We start from the raw sequence: 20,881 nt of genomic DNA on the forward strand, positions 1-20,881 counted from the left end.
TTAAGGTTATACCCTCTTGTTCTGGACCCCCTTACTAGAGGAAAAGGCTTGTATCGCCCCGGCAAATCCTTTAACCATCTTAGACACCTCGATAAGATTGTCCCTTAATCTTCTGCACTCAGACAAGCCTATTACATTGTCCTCTTAACCCTTCTTGCCTGCTATAATTCTGGTGGATATGTTCAATAATCACTTTCTGAGGTGTGATGGTCAGAACGGATTGCAAATACTCTAACTTGATTTAACCAGAGCAGACTGGTCACCAAAAGTTCCTTAATTTTCAAGGAGAAGTATTTCCTGACAATGAAATTCCACGAGATGGTACATTGCTAATTTAATTCTTAACAGGGTTGTATAAGCATTTTCACTACAGGCGAAGGATGGAGGTTCAAAGTTCATAACTCCCACCAGAGTGTCTTTGTTTCTTAGCTGGAAGATATTTTACTCAATAAGGCAAGATTGCAGGTGACTCAACTTGTGATTATCCCGGGCTTTTGCAAATTTTATTTTAACACAAGAGATCTATTTAATATTTCCAGACAATCTTAAGCAGTGGTAGTTAAGTTTCACCACAGAGATCAGAGCATTGAATAGAGAGGGAATGGGGCAGAGGCCAAAAGAAGAGATGGCTTAAAAATTTCAATAAAATCATTTAAACATTTGCTTGGTGTCTCTCTTTGTGCATGCTGAGGTTTGGAACTCGTTGTATGAAAAATCCGCAGAACAAACAAACATTTTGAAAAGGAATTTGAAAAATAATCTGCACTATTAATGATTTAATATCTGAAAATGTAACAACATGTATTTATAAAGCACCTTTATGTCTCAAAGTGCTTCACAGAAGCATTGGCAAATAATACTTGACATTGAATCACACAAGGATATAAGACAAACCTTCTCAAAGATCTGTTAGTAACAGAATTAAACAATACACCTGCTCTGCCTCCAGTGAAGGCTGGTTAATTATGCTTTCATTCAGTGCCAAACTCTCAGAGAATCATGGTGATTCTCCCCTCCTATTTTGATTATCCATTGAATCAAGTTACATTTGAATTAAATGATTGGAGAACAATCTGAAAAATTGCAACATCTCTCTCCCATTGCTTCCTCAATCAAAATAATTTCCCGTTGTAAATGTTGCAATCAGATGAATATCAGAATACTGATCCTATCTCATCAAACAGAGCTCGATCTAAACCCTAGCCTGTAGCACTCAGCCAGTGTTATTGCTTGTGCATTATAAGCACAAATGTGCATGTACAAGTTGTGCCCAATTATCACACGTACCGCCAGTTTAGTTGTGATGATGTTTTTCTGCCCTAAAATGAGCAAATTGTTGATAGAATAATCAGAGACAGCGGATTAATAGCCTTTAGCAGTAAGCATTTAGGCAATCCCAGATCCCCCACTACTTCCAAGTAGAGAATGGAAGGTATTTTAAAATTCAGTTCAGACTGGGGTTGTCGTTTCCTTATTGGCGTCTAGTTTAACACCGTTACTGCCTGAGTGAAGAGAAAACAATCAAAGCACTGTAAGAGTCAAGTCATCAGAAAACACCATCCCATCAGAACGTTAATGGCCCAGACCACACGGTTGGGTTGTACTGGGACACCACTGCCAAAAACCTCTTTTCAGTATTTAATTATACCCACTAACTCAAACCAGATAGACAAAAAAAGGTTTTTTAAATGCCTTTCTTGACCTCAGAATTTCCCACAACGCTTCCAGCCAATGAGGTAATTCTAGTGCAGTCACTGAGGAAAGGCAGGTGATGCCTTTAACACAGAATCTGAACAACATCCTGACATCAAAATCTAATCCCACAAACTCAATACACTTAAAAAAGTGTTAAAAAACTGACAAGCCACATTACACCATACCACCATCTTTCAAGAATGCACTAAGATTAAGTGCTGAAAAGTTAGAACACTCAATGTTACATGCATTAAAATTAGCATGATGTAGAGTAAATAATAATGAGACTGGGATAGAAAATCATACTTTGTGCAAACTCTACAGTTCTATCTCATAATTATATAATCTCATCAGGTAATGCCATGTGTCTACAATGGCAAAAATGTACTGGTTTGAAGCATATTTTGGGTTCTTTGAGGAAATAAGCTGGTGGTTTGGTATCTCTATCAATCATGTTATTAGGAAGGCTTCTTGCAGAAAGTAAATGGAAAAGTAAAGTGTATTTATTAGTCACAAGTAAGGCTTAAATTAACACTGCAATGAAGTTACTGTAAAATTCCTTTAGTCGCCACACTCCGGCTCCTGTTGGGTCAATCCACCTAACCAGCACATCTTTCCGATTGTGCAGGAAACCAGGACACCCAGAGGAAACCCATGCAGACATGGGGAGAACATGCAGACTCCACCCAGACAGTGACCCAAGCCAGAAAATGAACCTGGGTCCCTGGTGTTGTGAAGCAGCAGTGCTAACCACTGTGCTACTGAGCTATACAGAAGGTCATAATTCCGCAGTACTTTACTTTTAAATGTGCTCATGGTTGCTATTTGGACAAATTAATGACTAAGTTACATACAAAGCAACCAGAAAATTAGATAAATAACCAGTTAGAATCATAGAATCCCTACTGTGCGGAAGGAGGCCATTCGGTCCATCAACTCTACAACGACCATACCCAGGCCCTATTCCCGTAACCCCACATATTTATATGCTAATTCCCCTGACGTATAAGATAATGAAGGGGATGGATAGGGTAGAGGTAGAGAGATTCTTCCCACTTAGGAAGGATAGCAGGACTAGAGGGCACAGCCTCAAGTTAAGGGGGGGGGGGGTGCAGTTTAGATCAGAGTTGAGGAGGAACTTCTTCAACTCAAAGGGTGGTGAATCTCTGGAATTCTCTGCTCATTGAAGTGGTGGAGGCTACCTCGCTAAATATATTTAAGTCACGGGTAGATAGGTTTTTGATAGACAAGGGAATTAAGGGTTATGGGGAGAAAGCGGGAAAGTGGAACTGATCCACTTCAGATCAGCCGTGATCTTACTGAATGGCAGGGCAGGCTCGAAGAGCTAGATGGCCTATTCCTGCTCCTATTTCTTATGTTCTTATGTACAACTGTGTCAAGGGAGACTTGTTATAATTATTCAACCAGTGTTACATCTGGGGAAATGCGTAAACATGCAGCCACTGGAAAGCACACAAAAGAGTATACAACCTCTACTCCAGAGAGAGGCAGCAGCTGTGTAACTTGTACCCAGTGAAAACCAGTGCATTCAGGAATGGAGGCAAGGAAATTGGCAAAAATAGAAAATTAAATCTGGCTTCCAATAGAAAGAAACACAGACCAAGTGCAAATGATGAGCAGAAAACATCAGCATTGTAACTGTTCACCAGACAGCACCAACAGGGCAATACAGTAACAACACTCAGTAGTGAATACTTGCTCACAAGCCAGGGTCCAATTCAGGTGTCAGGTTTTATACAGTATAGTTCATGGTACATTATACCACTGTACTATAAATAAAACATCAATTAGACCACCTGACTAGACAGTTTACACATTCAAATCAAATTGTCAGAATCAAAAATCCAATATTAGGTTTGCCTAAGCTGAGACTATAAAGTTTACTTTAAGTTTACAGAGTATTTAGAATGAATTGGATGTCTGGGCGTTCCTATCAATTCCACTTCACAGGAGTTTGACTCCAGGACTTGGAGTCAAACATTCATAAACTATGGATGTGCATGAGAATCTAAGTGTAATGTCTGGATTGTTGCAGATGGGCCAAGTAGGAAGGCTCTTAAGAAAGGAATGTGGGATCTGATTCCAGGATTTTCACCTCTATTCCCGTTTCCTACGATTCTTACTGGCACAGAATAAGGGTGCGCGTAGCCAGCCTGCATGCAGTGCACCCTTGCCAACTCCATTGAAAGGGTGGCTATTTCAAACTTCCTTGCAATTTTGATGGACCAAAGCCTATTCTGTTAGTAGACATGGGTCACAGTGCCTCAGAGGAAGCATGAACTATGAGGAACCTTCATCTAGAGTTGGGGACCAAAAAGAAAATCAGTCAATTATATGAAACTATCATCACTGCCTCCAGAGCTAAGCCCATTAGCCATTCCAACATGAAGCTCAGTCAAGCATTCCTAATGAGGCCATCTTTTAAGTTTGCTTTGCTGATGTCAATTGACAAGTAGCCTCATTACAAATGTTTGGCAAAAATTCCCTCGTTTTTGTCTTAAATGAACAACCCTTTATTTTTAAACAGTGACCCCTAGTTTTAGATTCTCGGATAAGAGGAAACATCCTCTCCACATCATCCTGTCAATACCCCTCACAATCTTAAAGGTTCTGATCAAGTTGCCTATTCTGAACTCTCGTGGATATAAACCTAACCCCACCAATCTTTCCTCATAAGACAATACAGCCATTCCAGGTTTTAGTCTAGTAACTTTAGTTTTGAACTTTAGCTTTTATTGGTAAAGGGATTGAATCTTGGAGCTGTGAGATCATGTTGCAACTGTACAAAACTCTGATGCGGCCGCACTTGGAGTATTGCATACAGTTCTGGTTGCCGCATTATAAGAAAAATGTGGAAGCACTAGAAAGGGTGCAGAGAAGGTTTGCCAGGATGTTGCCTGGTATGGTGGGAAGGTCTTATGAGGAAAGGCTGAGGGACTCGAGGTTGTTTTTGTTAGAGAGAAGAAGGTTAAGAGGTGACCTAATTGAGGCATACAAGATGATCAGAGGATTAGATAGGGTGGATAGTGAGAGCCTTTTTCCTCGGATGGTGATGGCTAACACGAGGGGGCATAGCTTTAAATTGAGGGGTGATAATTATAGGACGGATGTCAGAGGTAGGTTCTTTACTCAGAGGGTAGTAAGGGCGTGGAATGCCCTCTCTGCAGCAGTTGTGGACTCGCCAACTTTAAGGGCGTTCAAATGGTCAGTGGATAGGCATATGGATAACATTGGAATAGTTTAGATTAGAGGGTCATTAGATTCGTTCCACTGGTTGGCACAACATCGATGGCCGAAGGGCCTGTGCTGCGCTGTAATGTTCTATAACTAGTTCTAATGTGTTTAAATTTCTCCTTAAATAAGGAGACCAATATTGTGCATAATATTCACCAATGCTCTGTACAACTGAAGCATAACACCTTACTTTAGCAATCAATTTCCCTCACAATAAATAGTAACACGCTACTAAATTGTTGTACCTTTTGTGATTCATGCACTGGGACATCCAAATCACACTGAACCTCAGAGCTCTGCAATCTCTCACCATTTAAGTACGTTTCTTTTTTATTCTTCCTGTTAAAATTGACAACGGACAATGCACCATTGCTTCTTTCTCTCTCTCTCTCTGTTGCCCCTCAAAAAATAAATAAGGTTGGTCAAGCAAGATTTTCCTCTTTGAAATTTATCCTGATTATTCATGTATCTTTTGTTTCTCAACTACCTTCTATCCTCCCCTTTCTGATTTTTTTCCACTACTGATGTTAAGTGGTCCATAATTCCCTGGACATGTTCTATCCCCTTCTTAACATTAGCTCTCGGTCAATCCTTTGGCACTCCATGTTTTTGTTAAAATCCACAATGATTATTATTCTGTTTTTTCCTCAATTCCTTAATTTCTTCTTCTATCTCTGTTCCACTGTTTGGTGGTCTGAAGGTGTTGCCTTTGCATATCCAAATGGTGGACTCCAGTGAGTAAGCCTTGAATAAGCAGAGTGCAGAATAGTGGCATTATCCCACAGCATGAGTAAGAGTCAAAACACCACGTGATATTAGAATCAGCAAAGATGACTATTAAAGTAGCTTTTTAAGATGCTGACATACGCGTTATTGCAGGATTGAACTCTGTCCGATCAAAACTGACTGATGAACAACCAACCCCATAAAAGGAGATGAAACATTAAATCTGTCCATCTACAAAAAACATGAGCTCTTAATGTGTGATCTGAAACATTCATCTGATATCCAGCCCCTCGCTCAATATTGTTACCATAATCTCCTCTGCTCAGATAAAAGCTCCCTGCAGGAAGCTCAGCATTTTAAAAATAAATCTAAAATATTTCTACTCAACAACATTCACATTCTCTAAATTCTAGGTGGGCCCAAGAAAGCCCCCCCTAAAACATGAATGCTTCAACATCTCTTGCATATTCCTGTACCATATACAAATAATCTGTTTCCCACCTACACTCTATGACAACATTTCCTGTCAGATTACATCAACACTAGCACGTTACTCTGAATGTGTTTCTCTTGTTCCATTATGAATATATAATATCAAGGAAAGATGCGTAATACTCAAAACTTGGAACTAAGTGAGACATGCTGTACGTGTATAACGCCACCTGGGGGCTTGACATCTTGCTTCCCGAGAACGGGGTTGAAGCTGTAGACTAGACAGCAACCAGCAAGATTCTGCCTAAAGAAAAATAAGCATTTGGATTTTTTATTTTGGTCTGTAGGATTTCTATGCAGTAAATGAAATCAAAGTGAGAGTTTTGCCACTTATGCCTGGGCGGGCACGATAGGGAAGTTTTAGGAAGCCACTGTGGACATCTAGCATTGGGCAGGATCCATACTGTGTGATAAGGCAGAGGTCATGGAACATATTGGTACCAGTGACATAAAAACAAAGAAGGGTGTGGTCTTGCATTAAGATTTCATAGAATTAGGCTGCGGACGAAAAAGCAGTAATCTGTGGATTACTCCCAGTGCGGCGTGCTATCAAGCACAGAAATAGAAGGATAGTACAGATGAATGTGTGGCTTAAGAGTTGATGCAGGAGGGAGGGTTCTAGGTTCCTGGATCATTGGGACCATTTCTGGGGAAGGTGGGACCTGTACAAGTGGGGCAATGTACATCAGAACCAGAAAGGGACTAACATCTTTCTAGCGGGATTGCTAGTGCTGTTGGGAAGAGCTTAAACTAATGCGGCAGGAGTAGGGGACCTATTAGCAGAACAGGTACACAGAATAATACAGTAAAATATCCCCTAGGTCAGAGGGAGTACAGCTCTTTGACTTTCCAAGGGAGTAAGGCCAGGGAGATGGCCTCTACTTTGTGCCAGGAGTATTGCAGGTAAAATGGAGTGAAAGGCAATGATTGACAATGAAATAGTGATATAGTAGCCATCACAGAGAAGTGGGTGAGGGAGGGGCAGGATTGGCAGCTCAACATTCTGGGATATTTATCTTCAGACGAGACAGGAGAATGGGTAAAAGAGAAGGAAAGCATTGGATTAATAGTTAAGGAGTCAGTTACTTCAGTAAGGAGAGATGATATCTTGGAGGGGGCATTGAATGAAGCTTTGGGGTAGAGCTTACGAATATAAAAGGGGCAGCCACATTGTTAGGTACTTATTCTGGCCCCCAGATAGGGGGAAGTTGAGGAGCAAATATGTCCACAATTCGCAGAGGTGTGTGAAATCAATAGCAATAGGGTAATGATATTAGGTGATTTCAACTTTCCCAACATTATACGTGGCTTAAGAGTTGATGCAGAAGAGAGGGTTCTAGATTCCTGGATCATTGGGATCATTTCTGGGGAAGGTGGGAACTGTACAAGCAGGGCGATGTACATCAGAACTGGGATATACATAAAGTGAACGGCTTGGATGGAGTGGATTTCTTGAAATGTGTACAGGAGAAATTTTGTAGGCCAATATGTGGAGGGTCAAACAAGGGAAGGAGCTGTGCTGGACCTAATTCTGGAGAATGAAGCACACAGATGGCTGAGGTGGTGGTGAAGAAGTATTTTAGTGATAGCGATCACAACATGCTACAGTTTAAGCTCGTTATGGACAAATTGCAAAAAAACATTTTGGATTGGGGAAGAGTGGATTTTAGTAAAATAAGACAGAATCTGCTCAAGGTAGACTTAGAACAGCTAGTTGTCAGGAAATTTACAAAAGAGCAGTGTGGGTGGGTGGGGGGGCACCCAAAAAGGATTTGGCGAGGGGAAAGGCCGACATGTGTTCCTTCTAGGGTGACAGGAAGAAGTAACAAGCCCAGAGAGTCATGGATGACAAGGAAAAGGGAGGCTTTTAACAAGAATGAGGGGAGCAAATCTGTGGAGGCATTAGTGGAGTACAGAAAGTGCATGGTGGAGCTTAAAAGGTCAATTAGGAGAGCAAAGAGGGGATATGAGAAATCTCTGGTTGGTAAAAGTAGGGAAAATTCCAAAATAGCCTATAAGCATGATAATGGAATGAGGATAACCAGAGAAAGAGTAGGGCCCATTAGGGACCAAAGGGCAACCCGGTGGGTGGAACCACAGGACACGGGTGGAATGCTGAACAATACTTCACATCTGTTTTCATCCAAGAGAATGAGTATGAAGATTCAGAATTCAGGGAGAGAGACTATGAGGTTCTTGAGCAAATTGACAATTAGGAAGGACAAGGCATTGGAGGTGTTGGAAGGCTTAAAAATGGACAAGTCTCCAGATCCAGATGAATTCTGTCGCAGGCTGCTGTGGGAGGAAATGAAGGAGATTGCAGGAGCTCTGACCTAAATTTTTAATTCCTCTGAGATAAGCAAAGGAACTACAGACCAGTGAGTTTCACAATAGTGGTAGGGAAACTATTGGTGAAAATTCTGAATGAGAGAATCTACTTCCACATAAAAGCAAATTACTGTGGATGCTAGAATCTGAAAGCAAAAGAGAAACTGCTGGAAAATCTCAATAGGTTTGGCAGCATCTGTAAGGAGAGAAAAGAACTGACTTTGTCAAATTTGATTGACTTTTGTTTGAGGTGATCAGGTGTGTAGATGGGTGTAGTGCAGTTGACATAGTCTATATGGATTTCAAAAAAGCCGTTGACAAGGTCCCACATGGGAGACATATGAAGAAGGCAAATCACTTGTGACATAAGGTAATTTGAGGGGGTGGATTCAAAATTGGCTTGGTTGTAGGAGACAGAAGGTGATAACAGAATATTGCTTTAGTGACTAGAAGCCAGTGTCCAGTGGCGTATCACAGGGATCTGTGCTGAGTCCCTTGTTATTCGTCATTTATTCATGTTAGTCTTTTTGTGTGCAGTGGTGAAGGAGGGGGTATTTATGTGGTGGGGGAATGAAGGAAAAAGGGAGATTCTTTTGTCCATGGAGTATATGGAGGGGGGGCAGGGAAAGAAAAGAGGAGGTAAAGAAGGGGCCTGATTAGGGGCCGGGGGGGCGGCGGCTGCATCAGGTAGAATCCCAAAATATTCTGTAAATACCTAGAGCTGTAGTGGTTAACAAGTGAAACGTTCAGGCCCCTTGGGGACCGGGGTATCGAGAGGGTGATGAGCTTCCCTCAAGGACACATTTGGGGTACACAAGACTGTGGAGGACCTGGATAGGGAGAGTAGGGAGCAATTGTTTCCCTTTGTTGGGACGTCCGTCCTAGGAGGGCATAGTTTTAGGATAAAGGTTAGTAGATTCAGAAGGGATCTGAGAAAATACCTTTTTTATTCAAAGGGTGGTAGCTATCTAGAATACACTGCTTGGGGAAGAAATGAGGCTGAAAGTCTTTCCACTTTTCAGGTTGTATTTGGGTTGGTCTTTGAGATCTCTTGTTCTGGAACCCATGTTGGAAAGTGGGGTTAATCCATCTTTGATGATAATTGTTGTTTTGATGATAGTGTGTATCAGATTTGATGGGCTGAATGGCCTTACCTCCAATGTATGTCTCTATGGTTCTATGACTCTAGGAGGTTAGATGGATAGACTTGGCTTGTTTTCGTTGGAGCAGAGAAGATGGAGGAGGTGACCTGATTAAGGTGTACAAGGTTATTAGGGCAGGAGATTTAAGGGGGGTGTGAGGAAAAACTATTTTACCCACAAAGTGGTGATGATCTGAAATGTGCTGCCTAGGAGGATGGTGGAGGTGGGTTGTCTCACATCCTTTAAAAAATATCTGATGAGCACTTGGCTTGTCATAACAGGCCAAGTGTAGGTAAACAGGATTAGGTAGGTAGGTTGATGGTTCACATGTGTTGATGCAGACTTGATGGGCTGTAGGCTCTCTTCTATGCTGTACAATTTTGTGGTTTTGTTATCCTTACCCCTGGAAACACTCATCAATCCTTTCTACAACCTCTCAAAAGCCTTCTTGTCCTTCCCAAAGTGTCCAGAGTTGGACACAACACTGGATAGTGTTGTGTCCAACTCTGGACACAACAGTGTGATAAATTTCATCACTATGTTCTTGCTCCATTATCACCACAACATATTTCCATCTGGTTATCTGTGCCTTCAGCTCACCACAATTATTGACCACATTTTGCATTTTTAAAATGTATTCATGGATGTGAGCGCTGCTGGCTATGTCAGCAAGAATTACCCATTCCTAGTTGTCCTCTAGAAGGTGGTGATGAACCACCTTCATGAATTGTTGCAATCTATGTAGCAGTGATGCACTCCCATGGCCATTAGGGAAGGAATGCCAGGATTTTGATCCCCCCCGACAGTAAAAGAATGATGATATATTTCCAAGTCAAAATGGTGAATGGCTTGGAGGGGAACTTGCAGGTGGTGGTGTTCCCCTGTATCTGCTGCTCTTGTTTTTCCAGATGATAGAGATCATGGGTTTGGAAGGTGCTGTCTAGGGAATATAGGTGATGTATCTTTTACACGGTGCACACTATCATCAATGTGCACTGGCAATGGAGAGAATGAACGTTTGTGGGTGGCATGTCAATCAAGCATTTATCTGGATGGTGGATTGGCTATGTTAAATTGCCTCTTAGTATCAGGGGGACTAGTTAGGGGTAAATGCATGGGGTTGTGGGGTAGGGTCTGGGCAGGTTTGTGGTCGGTGCAGACTTGATGGGCCAAATGGCCTCCTTCCACACTGTAGGATTCTATGATTCTTGCCATTGGACTCTGAGCCTTTGACCAGTTCCTGTAGCGACATTATATGGCTGGCCAGTTTAGTTTCTGGTCAATGGTAACCATCAGGATGCTGATTGTATTGATTCAACAACAGTAATGCCATTGAATGTCAAGGTGGTTAGATTTTCTCTTGTTGAAGGCTGCCTGGAACTTGAGGCACAAATGTTGCTTGCCACTTGCCAGCCCAAGCCAGGATATTGCCCAGGTCTTATTCATTTGGACATGGACTGCTTCAGTATGTGTGTAGTTACGAATACTCCTTTGGGGAGAGCAGAAGTGCGGAGAGATCAGGAATAAAGGGGAAAACACTTGATGACTAGGTGAAAAGCAGGAGCCTAAAGCTAACAGAATACTCTGTCCACTGCTCATTCACTTTTTATTGACAGCAGTGCCCTGGGCAGTTGCCCATGGTAGCTGCCCACATGAAAGACCAGCTCTGTGTCATGGACCCCCTGGGAAGGCTTTGTGGACAGAAGTACATAACAGCATCCTCTGAAGTTCCAGTATAAATTGTTAGTCTGTACTTTTCTCTCTGCAGATGACAAGCATTCTATTTTTGAGAACTCAGCTTATCCTGTATACCAACCCTCAGTACCTTACCTAATACAGATTAGGTTCTCTGATCTGCATTTACCTTGTTTACCCTTCTCATGAACAGCTGTGTCAAATTGGAAAAATGCAAAATATATTACTATGATCTGAATGATGTATTTATATATTGCAGTTGAGGAATTATACAAACATTACTCTGTATTCTCCTGCATGTTACAAAACAGTGTATTTTGATTTGGAATCATATCAAACAGTCGATGAGGTACTAATCAGTTTCAAAGCTGGCTCTCAACAAATCAGGGAAATTGATGTGTATATTGCTGGTATCAGCAGTTACAGATAGAATGGCTGATACTTTGTGAAGCAACTTGAGGAAACACAAACTGTGCAATAAGATACTTCATCAATAAGAAAGGAGAGGAAGACAACATCAAAGGACAAAATCCAAGTGATTTTTGTTTGACAAATATCATTTGTGCGTGAAGGAAATAGGGTCATGTATTAAATTATATAGTAATTCTACTCTTATGAACGCACTATTCCTGCAGCATGGTTCAAAATTTAGTTTAGACTGCATATTCATGGAGAATTATAAATACTTAGCTTCCCCTTCCATTGCCTTGGGCTGATCCAAACCTCGACTGCTTCTGCCCTATCTCACACCATGTTCTGTTCACTTATCACTTGCTCACTTACCTATATTGGCATTGCCAACGTCTGCCAAGCTCTCACCCTAGTGTTAAGTCCCTGCACAGTCTTGCCCTCTTTTTGTCTGTGACTATCTTCAATCCTATAACCCTCCAAAAAAGCTGCCTTCCTCCAATTCGAGCTCCGTTCATCCGTACTCCCTTCTCTACTCCACTACTGGCTGAGACTTCACCTGTCTGATATCTTCCTGTGAAATGCCTGTGGACATTTTACTATGTTGAAGGTGCTATATAAAATGGAGCTTGGTACTGCTGCTGTTACACATGGACATACATAAAAACAAATAAGCAGCAACCAGCCCTCAGTCAGTGACATTCAGATAAAAATAAATGGTCTAATCTCCGTTTATCATTTCATAATATCCAGTGAATGGTCAGACTTCAGGGCCATGAACCTAGGTTTGCTGAATTCGCACAGTGTAACAGCAACAGTGTTAACTTGTTATCTGCTCTTGGTTGCTTCCCATACAATAGCCAAAACCCACGGAACCACATCTAAAGGACAACAACGTCAAGGAGAGAGGACGCTGGAATGTGAGCAGATAACATCAACAAAAAAAAGATGTGCTTCTAAATTACTCAACTAGGAGCAGAAAATGATGGGCCGCATGGAATTGCTTCCAATGTTGGAACAAGAAACTAAATGAAGGGGAAAATTATTTGTTCTTGTGGAAATTTCCATTATAACATAAGTTGTTACCTAAGCTCTCCCACCCAGCTGCACAAGCATATTTCCTTCTGTTTCACAATCTAAAATTAGAACTAAGCCATTCTGCCGCAAGCATTTATTTCTCACAAAATGGACAGTGGAAATCTGGAACTCTCTCTCACAAAAGGCTGTGAATGCTGAGGCAATTGACGTTTTTGAGACTAAATCTGTCTTGATTTTTGCTACATAAGGGACATGGCACTAAAATGGGTAAATAAAGTGGAAGCATTGATCAATCATTATTTACTAAATGTTGAAACTGGCTTTGGACTGAGCGACCTGCTCCTGTGTTTCTGGTTAATGGTCATTGAATAATTCTCCAAATTTGTGTGTTGGAACTTTTCACCTTGTAATCCTGTTTTATAGAACATAGAATAGTACAGCACAGCACAGGCCCTTCGGCCCTCGATGTTATGCCGAGCTATGTCCAAACCCAAGATCAAGCTATCCCACTCCCTATCACTCTGGTTTGCTCCATGTGCCTATCCAATAACCGCTTTAAAGTTCCTGAAGTGTCCAACTCCATATCACAGCAGGCAGTCTATTCCACACCCCAACCACTCTCTGAGCAAAGAATCCACCTCGGGCATCCCTTCTATATCTCCCACCATGAACCTTATAGTTATGCCCCCTAGTAACAGCTACATCCACCTCACATTTATCCCCCTCATCATCTCATAGACATCTATTAAGTCTCCTCTCAACCTCCTCCGCTCTAAAGAGAACAGCCCCAGCTCCCTCAACCTTTCCTCATAAGACCTACCCTCCAAACCAGGCAGCATCCTGGTAAATCTCCTCTGCACTCTCTCCAATGCTTCCACATCTTTCTTATAGTGAGGTGACCGGAACTGAACACATTATTCCAAAATGTGGTCTCACCAAGGTCCTGTGTAAGTTGCAGCATAAACCCCCTGTTAATAAACGCTAATAGTCTGACAACACCAGGTTTCAGTCCAACCAATTTATTTGACAGTAAATTCACTAGCTTTCGGGTTAGCCCCTTCGTCAGGTGAATGGAGAGTTCTGGTCTCAGACAGAGCATATGAAGCACAGACAGTTTACAGATTACTGATAACTGTCTGTGCTTTATATGCTCTGTCTGAGGCCAGAACTCTCCATTCACCTGACGAAGGGGCTAACCCGAAAGCTAGTGAATTTACTGTCAAATAAATCGGTTGGACTGAAACCTGGTGTTGTCAGACTTTTTACTGTGTTTACCCCAGTCCAACGCCGGCATATCCACATCATAATAAACGCTAACACACTATAAGCGGCAACCTTCAGAGATCTGTGGATTTTGTTCACTTCATATTCGGTCACCACAGATCCTCATGGCAAAAAAGAGAGTTTGGGGGGGAACCTACTGTCCAGAAGATGTCCATCAATCTCCCTCAGGTCCCTGGAAAGTGTCCATCGTGATCCAATGCTGCTTCACAGTGGAGTAGCAGAGCTCGCACGCTGTAAGGAGCTGGCTACTGCCATTCCGGCATTTTCTACCAATGTGATGGGGTCTCCCATTGCTTTGATGGAGAAGTGCTCAGCAAAAAAAAAAGCTTATAGTCCACCAATATATTTCCCTTCCTTTCCCATACTACTTAACCTCCAGATGGACTTTAAGAAAATTAAGAGGAAGATTTGTGTGACATGTGACAAACCCTCCAATCTTCCATTGTGGCAGCTTACCGTAGTTTCTGAATATTGGATGCAATTCCGGAAAGTCGGTAGATGCCGTCCACAACTCCATGCCTCTCAATAAACTCTGTGCAGCTTTTAAGTACCTGAGGGACTGAGAAGAAGGGGAGACTTGTCAAAAACAGAAAAAAAACCCTCAGGTTCAACAGAGAGAAAACAATCATATTTACACTCAGCATCAGGTAAGCAATTTCCTTGCCTACCCTCCTCTACCAGGTAAACCATGGTTATAAACATAACTGCATACAAGCGTCATGAATCCAGCTGAAAATGTTCAAGCATTCTCGGACAGGTGCACTGTTCAGGGATGTTTTGGAAGAATATTTTATTTTATCCTTGGAAGTACTGGAGTCACCTCATCCTAACCAACCTCCTTCTCCATCAATTTGTTACTTGCAGCTGTGTGCAATCCATCAAATCCATGAATCTCTAGAATGCAGAAGGATGCCTTTCGGCCCATCAAGGCTGCACAGACCATCCGAAACAGCATCTTACTTAGGCCCAACCCCCACCTTATCCCTTAAATCATCTGTTCCAGAAACACAACCAGCCATTTTCTGTATTGAGTTTACTGCACAAGGTAACTCACACTAAATTGACACAGTCTTACAAAGGTCTATTCTGCAAAACTGTCTGAATGCTTAGGTTCAGACAAAGGCCAATATCAGTTACACCCGGCTGATCTGTAAACAACTGGCAGAGATCCCCATCCAACTGCCTTTCAACATGAGGGAGCTTCTGGATTTTGTTTCTAAGCAAATGTTTTGCTTGTCTCATTATAGTATTTTCGCCCAATGTTTATTGAAAAGGTTACACCTTCAGCAGCTTTGGTAACCAAATAAATAAACCCCTCCCAAGAATAGTGCAATGTGGTTCAATTACTCTGAGAGCAGAATATGTGTCTGTTCTACAAACTCAAACCATTCATAGATTATTTTACAACAATCCCTCTGCTTAAGTTAAATAGGATCATCATGAATTCACTGCTAAAAGTTTTGAAGGCCAAATCAAAGGACGTTTTCATTGTACAGACAGATCAGAGACTCCAAAAAGTTGAGAAGCTCCTGGACATTGCCAGCAATGACAGGCATATCTTAACGGAGATTCTCCCTGGGCTGCAGATGTCAATGAAACCAAAGGAAGCCAGTACAGGCTCCCAGGTAATCCTGAGATGTCTGTACTTATTAGTACATGAGTAGAAACATACACCATTGAATAAATCAGTCAGCTAAACAGAGTCATGTTTTAAAACTGAAGTGAATCACCAGGTCAAGATTTGTAATGAGGATAACTCTTACATTACGGCATCCATTATATCTAGCCCTTTTTTTTGCTGAATGTTCAATTCGTAGATTCTGAAAGCTTTGTGAAATGGAAATGCAGTCAGCACACAAGGGGCTATAAAGCAGCTAACTTCCAGGCAGGAGAACACTTAAGAGGTTGAGGAGTTGTCAGATTTATTCAACTTTTTAGTTTTTTAAAGTTTATTTATTAGTGTCACAAGGAGGCTTACATTAACACTGCAATGAAGTTACTGTGAAAATCCCCTAGTCACCATACTCTGGCACTCGGGTATGCTGAGGAAGAATTTAGAATGACCATTGCACCTAACCAGCACATCTTTCAGACTGTGGAAAGAAACCTGGGCACCTGGAGGAAACCAACACAGACATGAGGAGAACTTGCAGACTCCACACACAGTGACCCAAGCCAGGAATCAAACCTGAGCCCCTGGCGCTGTGAGGCAGCAATCCTAACCCCTGTGGCACCGTGCCGCCCCCCTGAAGATACATTATTGGGTAAACTCTCCTCCAATACTCATCCCTTTCCTACTATTGCTTTGTTACACACCCATTGAATCTTGCTCTTCAATTCAAGAATAAATATTTTTGGAGCATTGTAACAGATGAATAAGGAAATGGAAGACACAATGGATTCTCACAGTTAACCACAACACAACATAACGAGATGTTAATCTGCACATCATCACAATTGTTCAATGGACAGTGTGGCACTAAATCATAAATAACACAAAAGTTTTCAAGTTCAATCCCTAATGCGCTGACTTCAGAAAATAAATACCTCCAGTCATATAATTCCTCTACTAAAGAGCATCTCAAAGCCCCTCAAAAACAATTAACTGCCTCAAACTTGCTGCAAAGAGTGTTCAAATTTTGTTATGCAAGTTGTGTGACACATCCGACCAGAAGCACAGAGATGAATGACCAATTAATCTGATTTGGGGCTCAGGTTCAGCACGCAACATTGGCTGGACACTGGCAGAACTTCTTGCTCTGCCCTGGATTAAATTTACGCACTTCAGTAACCAGCTGAGTTACCTGGGAGTTGTCAATTATTTTTTAACAGGGTCATTAACATTGTTGCGTGCCCCTAGCTTGTACTTGCAGGGTGAGATATTCATTAAATAATCAGTCAATCTGAGGTCTCTAATATAGATACGGAGGTTGGATTTGAAACAAAAAATGTCAGTTTCTGTACCAGTTTATACAGAGCTCATGAGGCTGTATTTTTCTACAACATCCCAGATTGAAACAAGGTATGAACCTTACGAGGACTTCAGTGCCTTCAAGACACAAATATAGCGACGTTCCACACTAAGCATAGAGACAGCAAGTGCAATCTTCACAACAAATCTGTCCAGAATCAATTTCTCTTCCCACCCAAATAGAAAAGCTGATGTTGCGGCTAATATTTTCTCTCAATTCACATTACTAAAACAAATTAGCCAGACATTATCAAATTGTCATTTGCAGGACATTGCCATTGCTTCCTTATTACATTACAACAGGGGCTAAACTTCTAAACTTTTCAGGTGAAACTGCAATTTACCTGTATTTGTTTTGATCTAGTAAACTGTAAATGAGGCTCATGATATGGTCTTGTCTACACTGAACCGACCAAATGCGGACTGGTGACTGCTTTGTGAGTCTCACAACACCAGGTTAAAGTCCAACAGGTTTATTTGGCAGCATAAGCTTTTGGAGTCTCTCTCCTTGATCAGGTGAGTGAGGACTTGTGTTCACAAACAGGGTATATACAAACACAAACTCAATTCACAAGATAATGGTTGGAATGCGTCTTTACAGGTAATCAAATCTTAAAAGGTACAGACAATGTGAGTGGAGAGGGGGCCGAGCACAAGTTAAAGAGATTGTCTCCAGACAGGACAGTTAGTGAGATTTTGCAAGCCCAGGCAAGTTGTGGGGATTACAGACAGTGTGACATGAACCCAAGATCCCGGTTGAGGCCGTCCTCACGTGTGCGGAACTTGGCTATCAGTTTCTGCTCAGCAATTCTGCATTGTTGTGTGTTGTGAAGGCAGCCTTGGAGAACGCTTACCCGAAGATCAGAGACTGAATGCCTCTGACTGCTGAAATGTTCCCCGACTGGAAGGGAACACTTCTGCATAGTGATTATTGTGCGGTGTTCATTCATCCATTGTTGTAGTATCTGCATGATCTCCCCAGTGTACTCAGAATCCATTCACATTGTCTGTGCCTTTAAGACTTGATTACCTGTAAAGACTCACATTCTAACCATTATCTTGTAAATTGAGTTTGTCTCTCTATATGCACTGCCTGTGAACGCAAGTCCTCACTCACCTGATGAGGGAGCGAGACTCCGAAAGCTTTGCTGCCGTGGAGATGTCAGGGGTAAGTTTTTCACTCAGAAGGTGGTGAGTGAGTGGAATCGGCTGCTGTCGGGAGTGGTGGAGGTGAACTCGTTGGGGTCTTTTAAGAGACTTCTGGATGAGTACTTGGGATTTAATGGGATTGAGGGTTATAGATAGGCCTGGTAGGTAGGGATATGATCGGCGCAACTTGTGGGCCGAAGGGCCTGTTTGTGCTGTAGTGTTCTATGAATAAACCTGTTGGACTTTAACCTGGTGTTGTGCGACTTCTTACAGTGTTTACCCGAGTCCAATGCCGGCATCTCCACATCATGACTGTTTTGTGAAACATCTCTGTTCAATATACAGATGTGACCCAGGGCTGCCTGTCCTTTTAATTCTCCACCTTGTTGCCACTCTGATCTTTTTGTTCATGACCTGTTGCTGCTGTGTTCCAATGAAGCACAAGGCAAACTTGAGGAACAGCACCATATCTTTCTTTTATTCATTCTGCAGCCTTCGGGACACAATAGTGAGTTCAACAATTTTAGATTGTAAACTGTGCTTCCATTTCATTTTGTGTATCTTAGTTGGTTTTGGCTTTTCTCTCTTTTTTCTGTTTTCAGACAGCAGCTCCTCATGACCCTGCCATTCACACCTGTCAGATCCATCCTTTGTTTCTTTCTTTCCCATACCGCTCCCTTTGGCCAGGAGCAAATTTTCCATTTAATCGCTCTTGTTATCATGCTTTTACCAGCTTTCCTGTTTTGTTCTTCCCCCCATTTCACACGCACGCGCATTTGAGTTCCCTCTGCTCCTCCATGCCCATACCCTCTAGAGTTGAATCCTTTATTTTATATTGTCTCCCCATGTTCTTCCTACCAAACTGAATCACTTTACATTTCTCTGTACTGAACTTCATCTGCCACTTGCCGGCCAATTCAGGGATCAGTGTTGGAACTGCAAGTGTTTATAATTTACACAGATGATTTGAAATTGGGGACTAAGTGCAGTGTCAAAGTTTGCAAATGACCCTAAGTTGGAGTGGTAGAGCAAAGTGTGCAAAGGACAGTGACATCTGCCAAGGGATATTGACAGTCTAAGTGAGTGGACGAGGGTCTAGCAGATGAAGTACAATGTTGGTAAATGTAAGGTCATCTATTTTGGCAGGAATAACAGCAAAATGGACTATTACTTAAATGATAAAAATTGCAGCATGCTGCTGTGCAGAGGTGCCTTTGTACGTGAATCACAAAAAGTTGGTTTGCAGGAACAGCAGGTGATTAAGAAGGCAAATGGAATATTGTTCTTCATTGCAAGAGGGGTTGAGTTTAAAAACAGCAAGGATATGTTGCAGCTGTATAGAGTGCTGATGAGACTACATTTGGAGTATAATGTCCAATTTCTCCTTACTGAGGAGTGCAGAAGAGATTCACTAGATTGATTCCAGAATTGAGAGGGTTGGTTTATGAGGAGAGACTGAGTAGACTGGAACTAGACTCATTGGAATTCAGAAGAATGAGGGGAGATCTTATAGAAAGATATGAAATTATTAAGAGAATAGATAAAATAGAAGCAGGGAGGTTGCTTCCACTGGCGGGTGAAACTAGAACTAGGGAACATTGCCTTACATTAAAGGAGAGCAGATTTAGGACTGAGTTGAGGGGGAACTTCTTCACCCAAAGCATTGTGAATCTGTGGAATTCCCTGCCCAGTGAAGCAGTTGAGGCTACCTCATTGAATGTTTTTAAGGCAAAGATAGACAGATTTTTGAATATTAAAGGCATCAAGGGTTATGGTGAGCGGGCGATTCAGTGGAGCGGAGTCCACGAAAAGATCAGCCATGATCTTATTGAATGGCAGAGCAGGGTCGAGGGGCCAGATGGCCTGTAGTTCTTGTACTTCTGGAGGATGAAAAACATGAGGAGGAGGTGGGGAGTGAGATTAATCTATGAATGAGGGACAGGTATAATCTGCCTACCAACCTTTATTGATTGATAAAATATCTCTTTCTTTTAATCATTTGTGAAACATGCGTGTCACTGACTGACCAGCATTTATTGCCCAATTCTAGTTGCCTGAGGGCAGTTGAGAGCCAACCACATTGCTGTAGTTTTGGAGTCACATGTAGACCAGGCTGGGTAAGGCAGAACATTAGTGAATTAGATGGGTTTTGCTGACAATCGACAATGATTTCATGGTCATCAGTAGATCCTTAATTCCAGATTTTTTTTAAATTGAATTCATGGGCGGCATGGTTTTTGATAAGAGAGGGGATTAAGGGTTATGGGGAGAGGGCGGGAAGGTGGAACTGAGCCACGACAGATCAGCCATGATCTTATTGAATGGCGGGGCAGGCTCGAAAGGCTAGATGGCCTACTCCTGCTCCTATTTCTTATGTTCTTATGGTTGCACAGTGGTTAGCACTGCTGCTCCAGGGACCTAGGTTCGATTCCTGGCTCGGGTCACTGTCTGTGTGGAGTTTGCACATTCTCCTCATGTCTGCGTGGGTTTCCTCCGGGTGCTCCTGTTTCCTCCCACAGTCCAAAGATGTGTGGGTTAGGCTGATTGGCCACGCTAAAAACTGCCCCTTAGTGTCCTGAGATGCATAGGTTAGAGGGATTAGCAGGTAAATGTGTAGGGATGTGGGGGTAGGGCCTGAGTGGGATTGTGGTCAGTGCAGACTCGATGGGCCAAAAGGCCTCTTTCTGTACTATAGAGT

At 42.1% G+C, this 20,881-nt stretch overlaps 1 protein-coding gene across 7 annotated transcripts in view; it reads right to left on the reverse strand.

Moving 5' to 3' along the window:
• The window catches only part of arhgap32b (Rho GTPase activating protein 32b), a 529,550-nt gene that overhangs the window by 36,237 nt on the left and 472,432 nt on the right, over nt 1-20,881 (reverse strand). For all 7 annotated transcript variants that reach the window (XM_080214854.1, XM_080214856.1, XM_080214855.1 and 4 more), the window contains one exon: nt 14,520-14,622. In XM_080214854.1, coding sequence (XP_080070980.1) covers nt 14,520-14,622 — 103 coding nt within the window. The remainder of the gene's footprint in view (nt 1-14,519; nt 14,623-20,881) is intronic.

Source organism: Carcharhinus amblyrhynchos, chromosome 29 (genome assembly GCF_965287045.1).
Source record: "Carcharhinus amblyrhynchos chromosome 29, sCarAmb.v2.hapA, whole genome shotgun sequence".
Classification (NCBI taxonomy): Eukaryota; Metazoa; Chordata; class Chondrichthyes; order Carcharhiniformes; family Carcharhinidae; genus Carcharhinus; species Carcharhinus amblyrhynchos.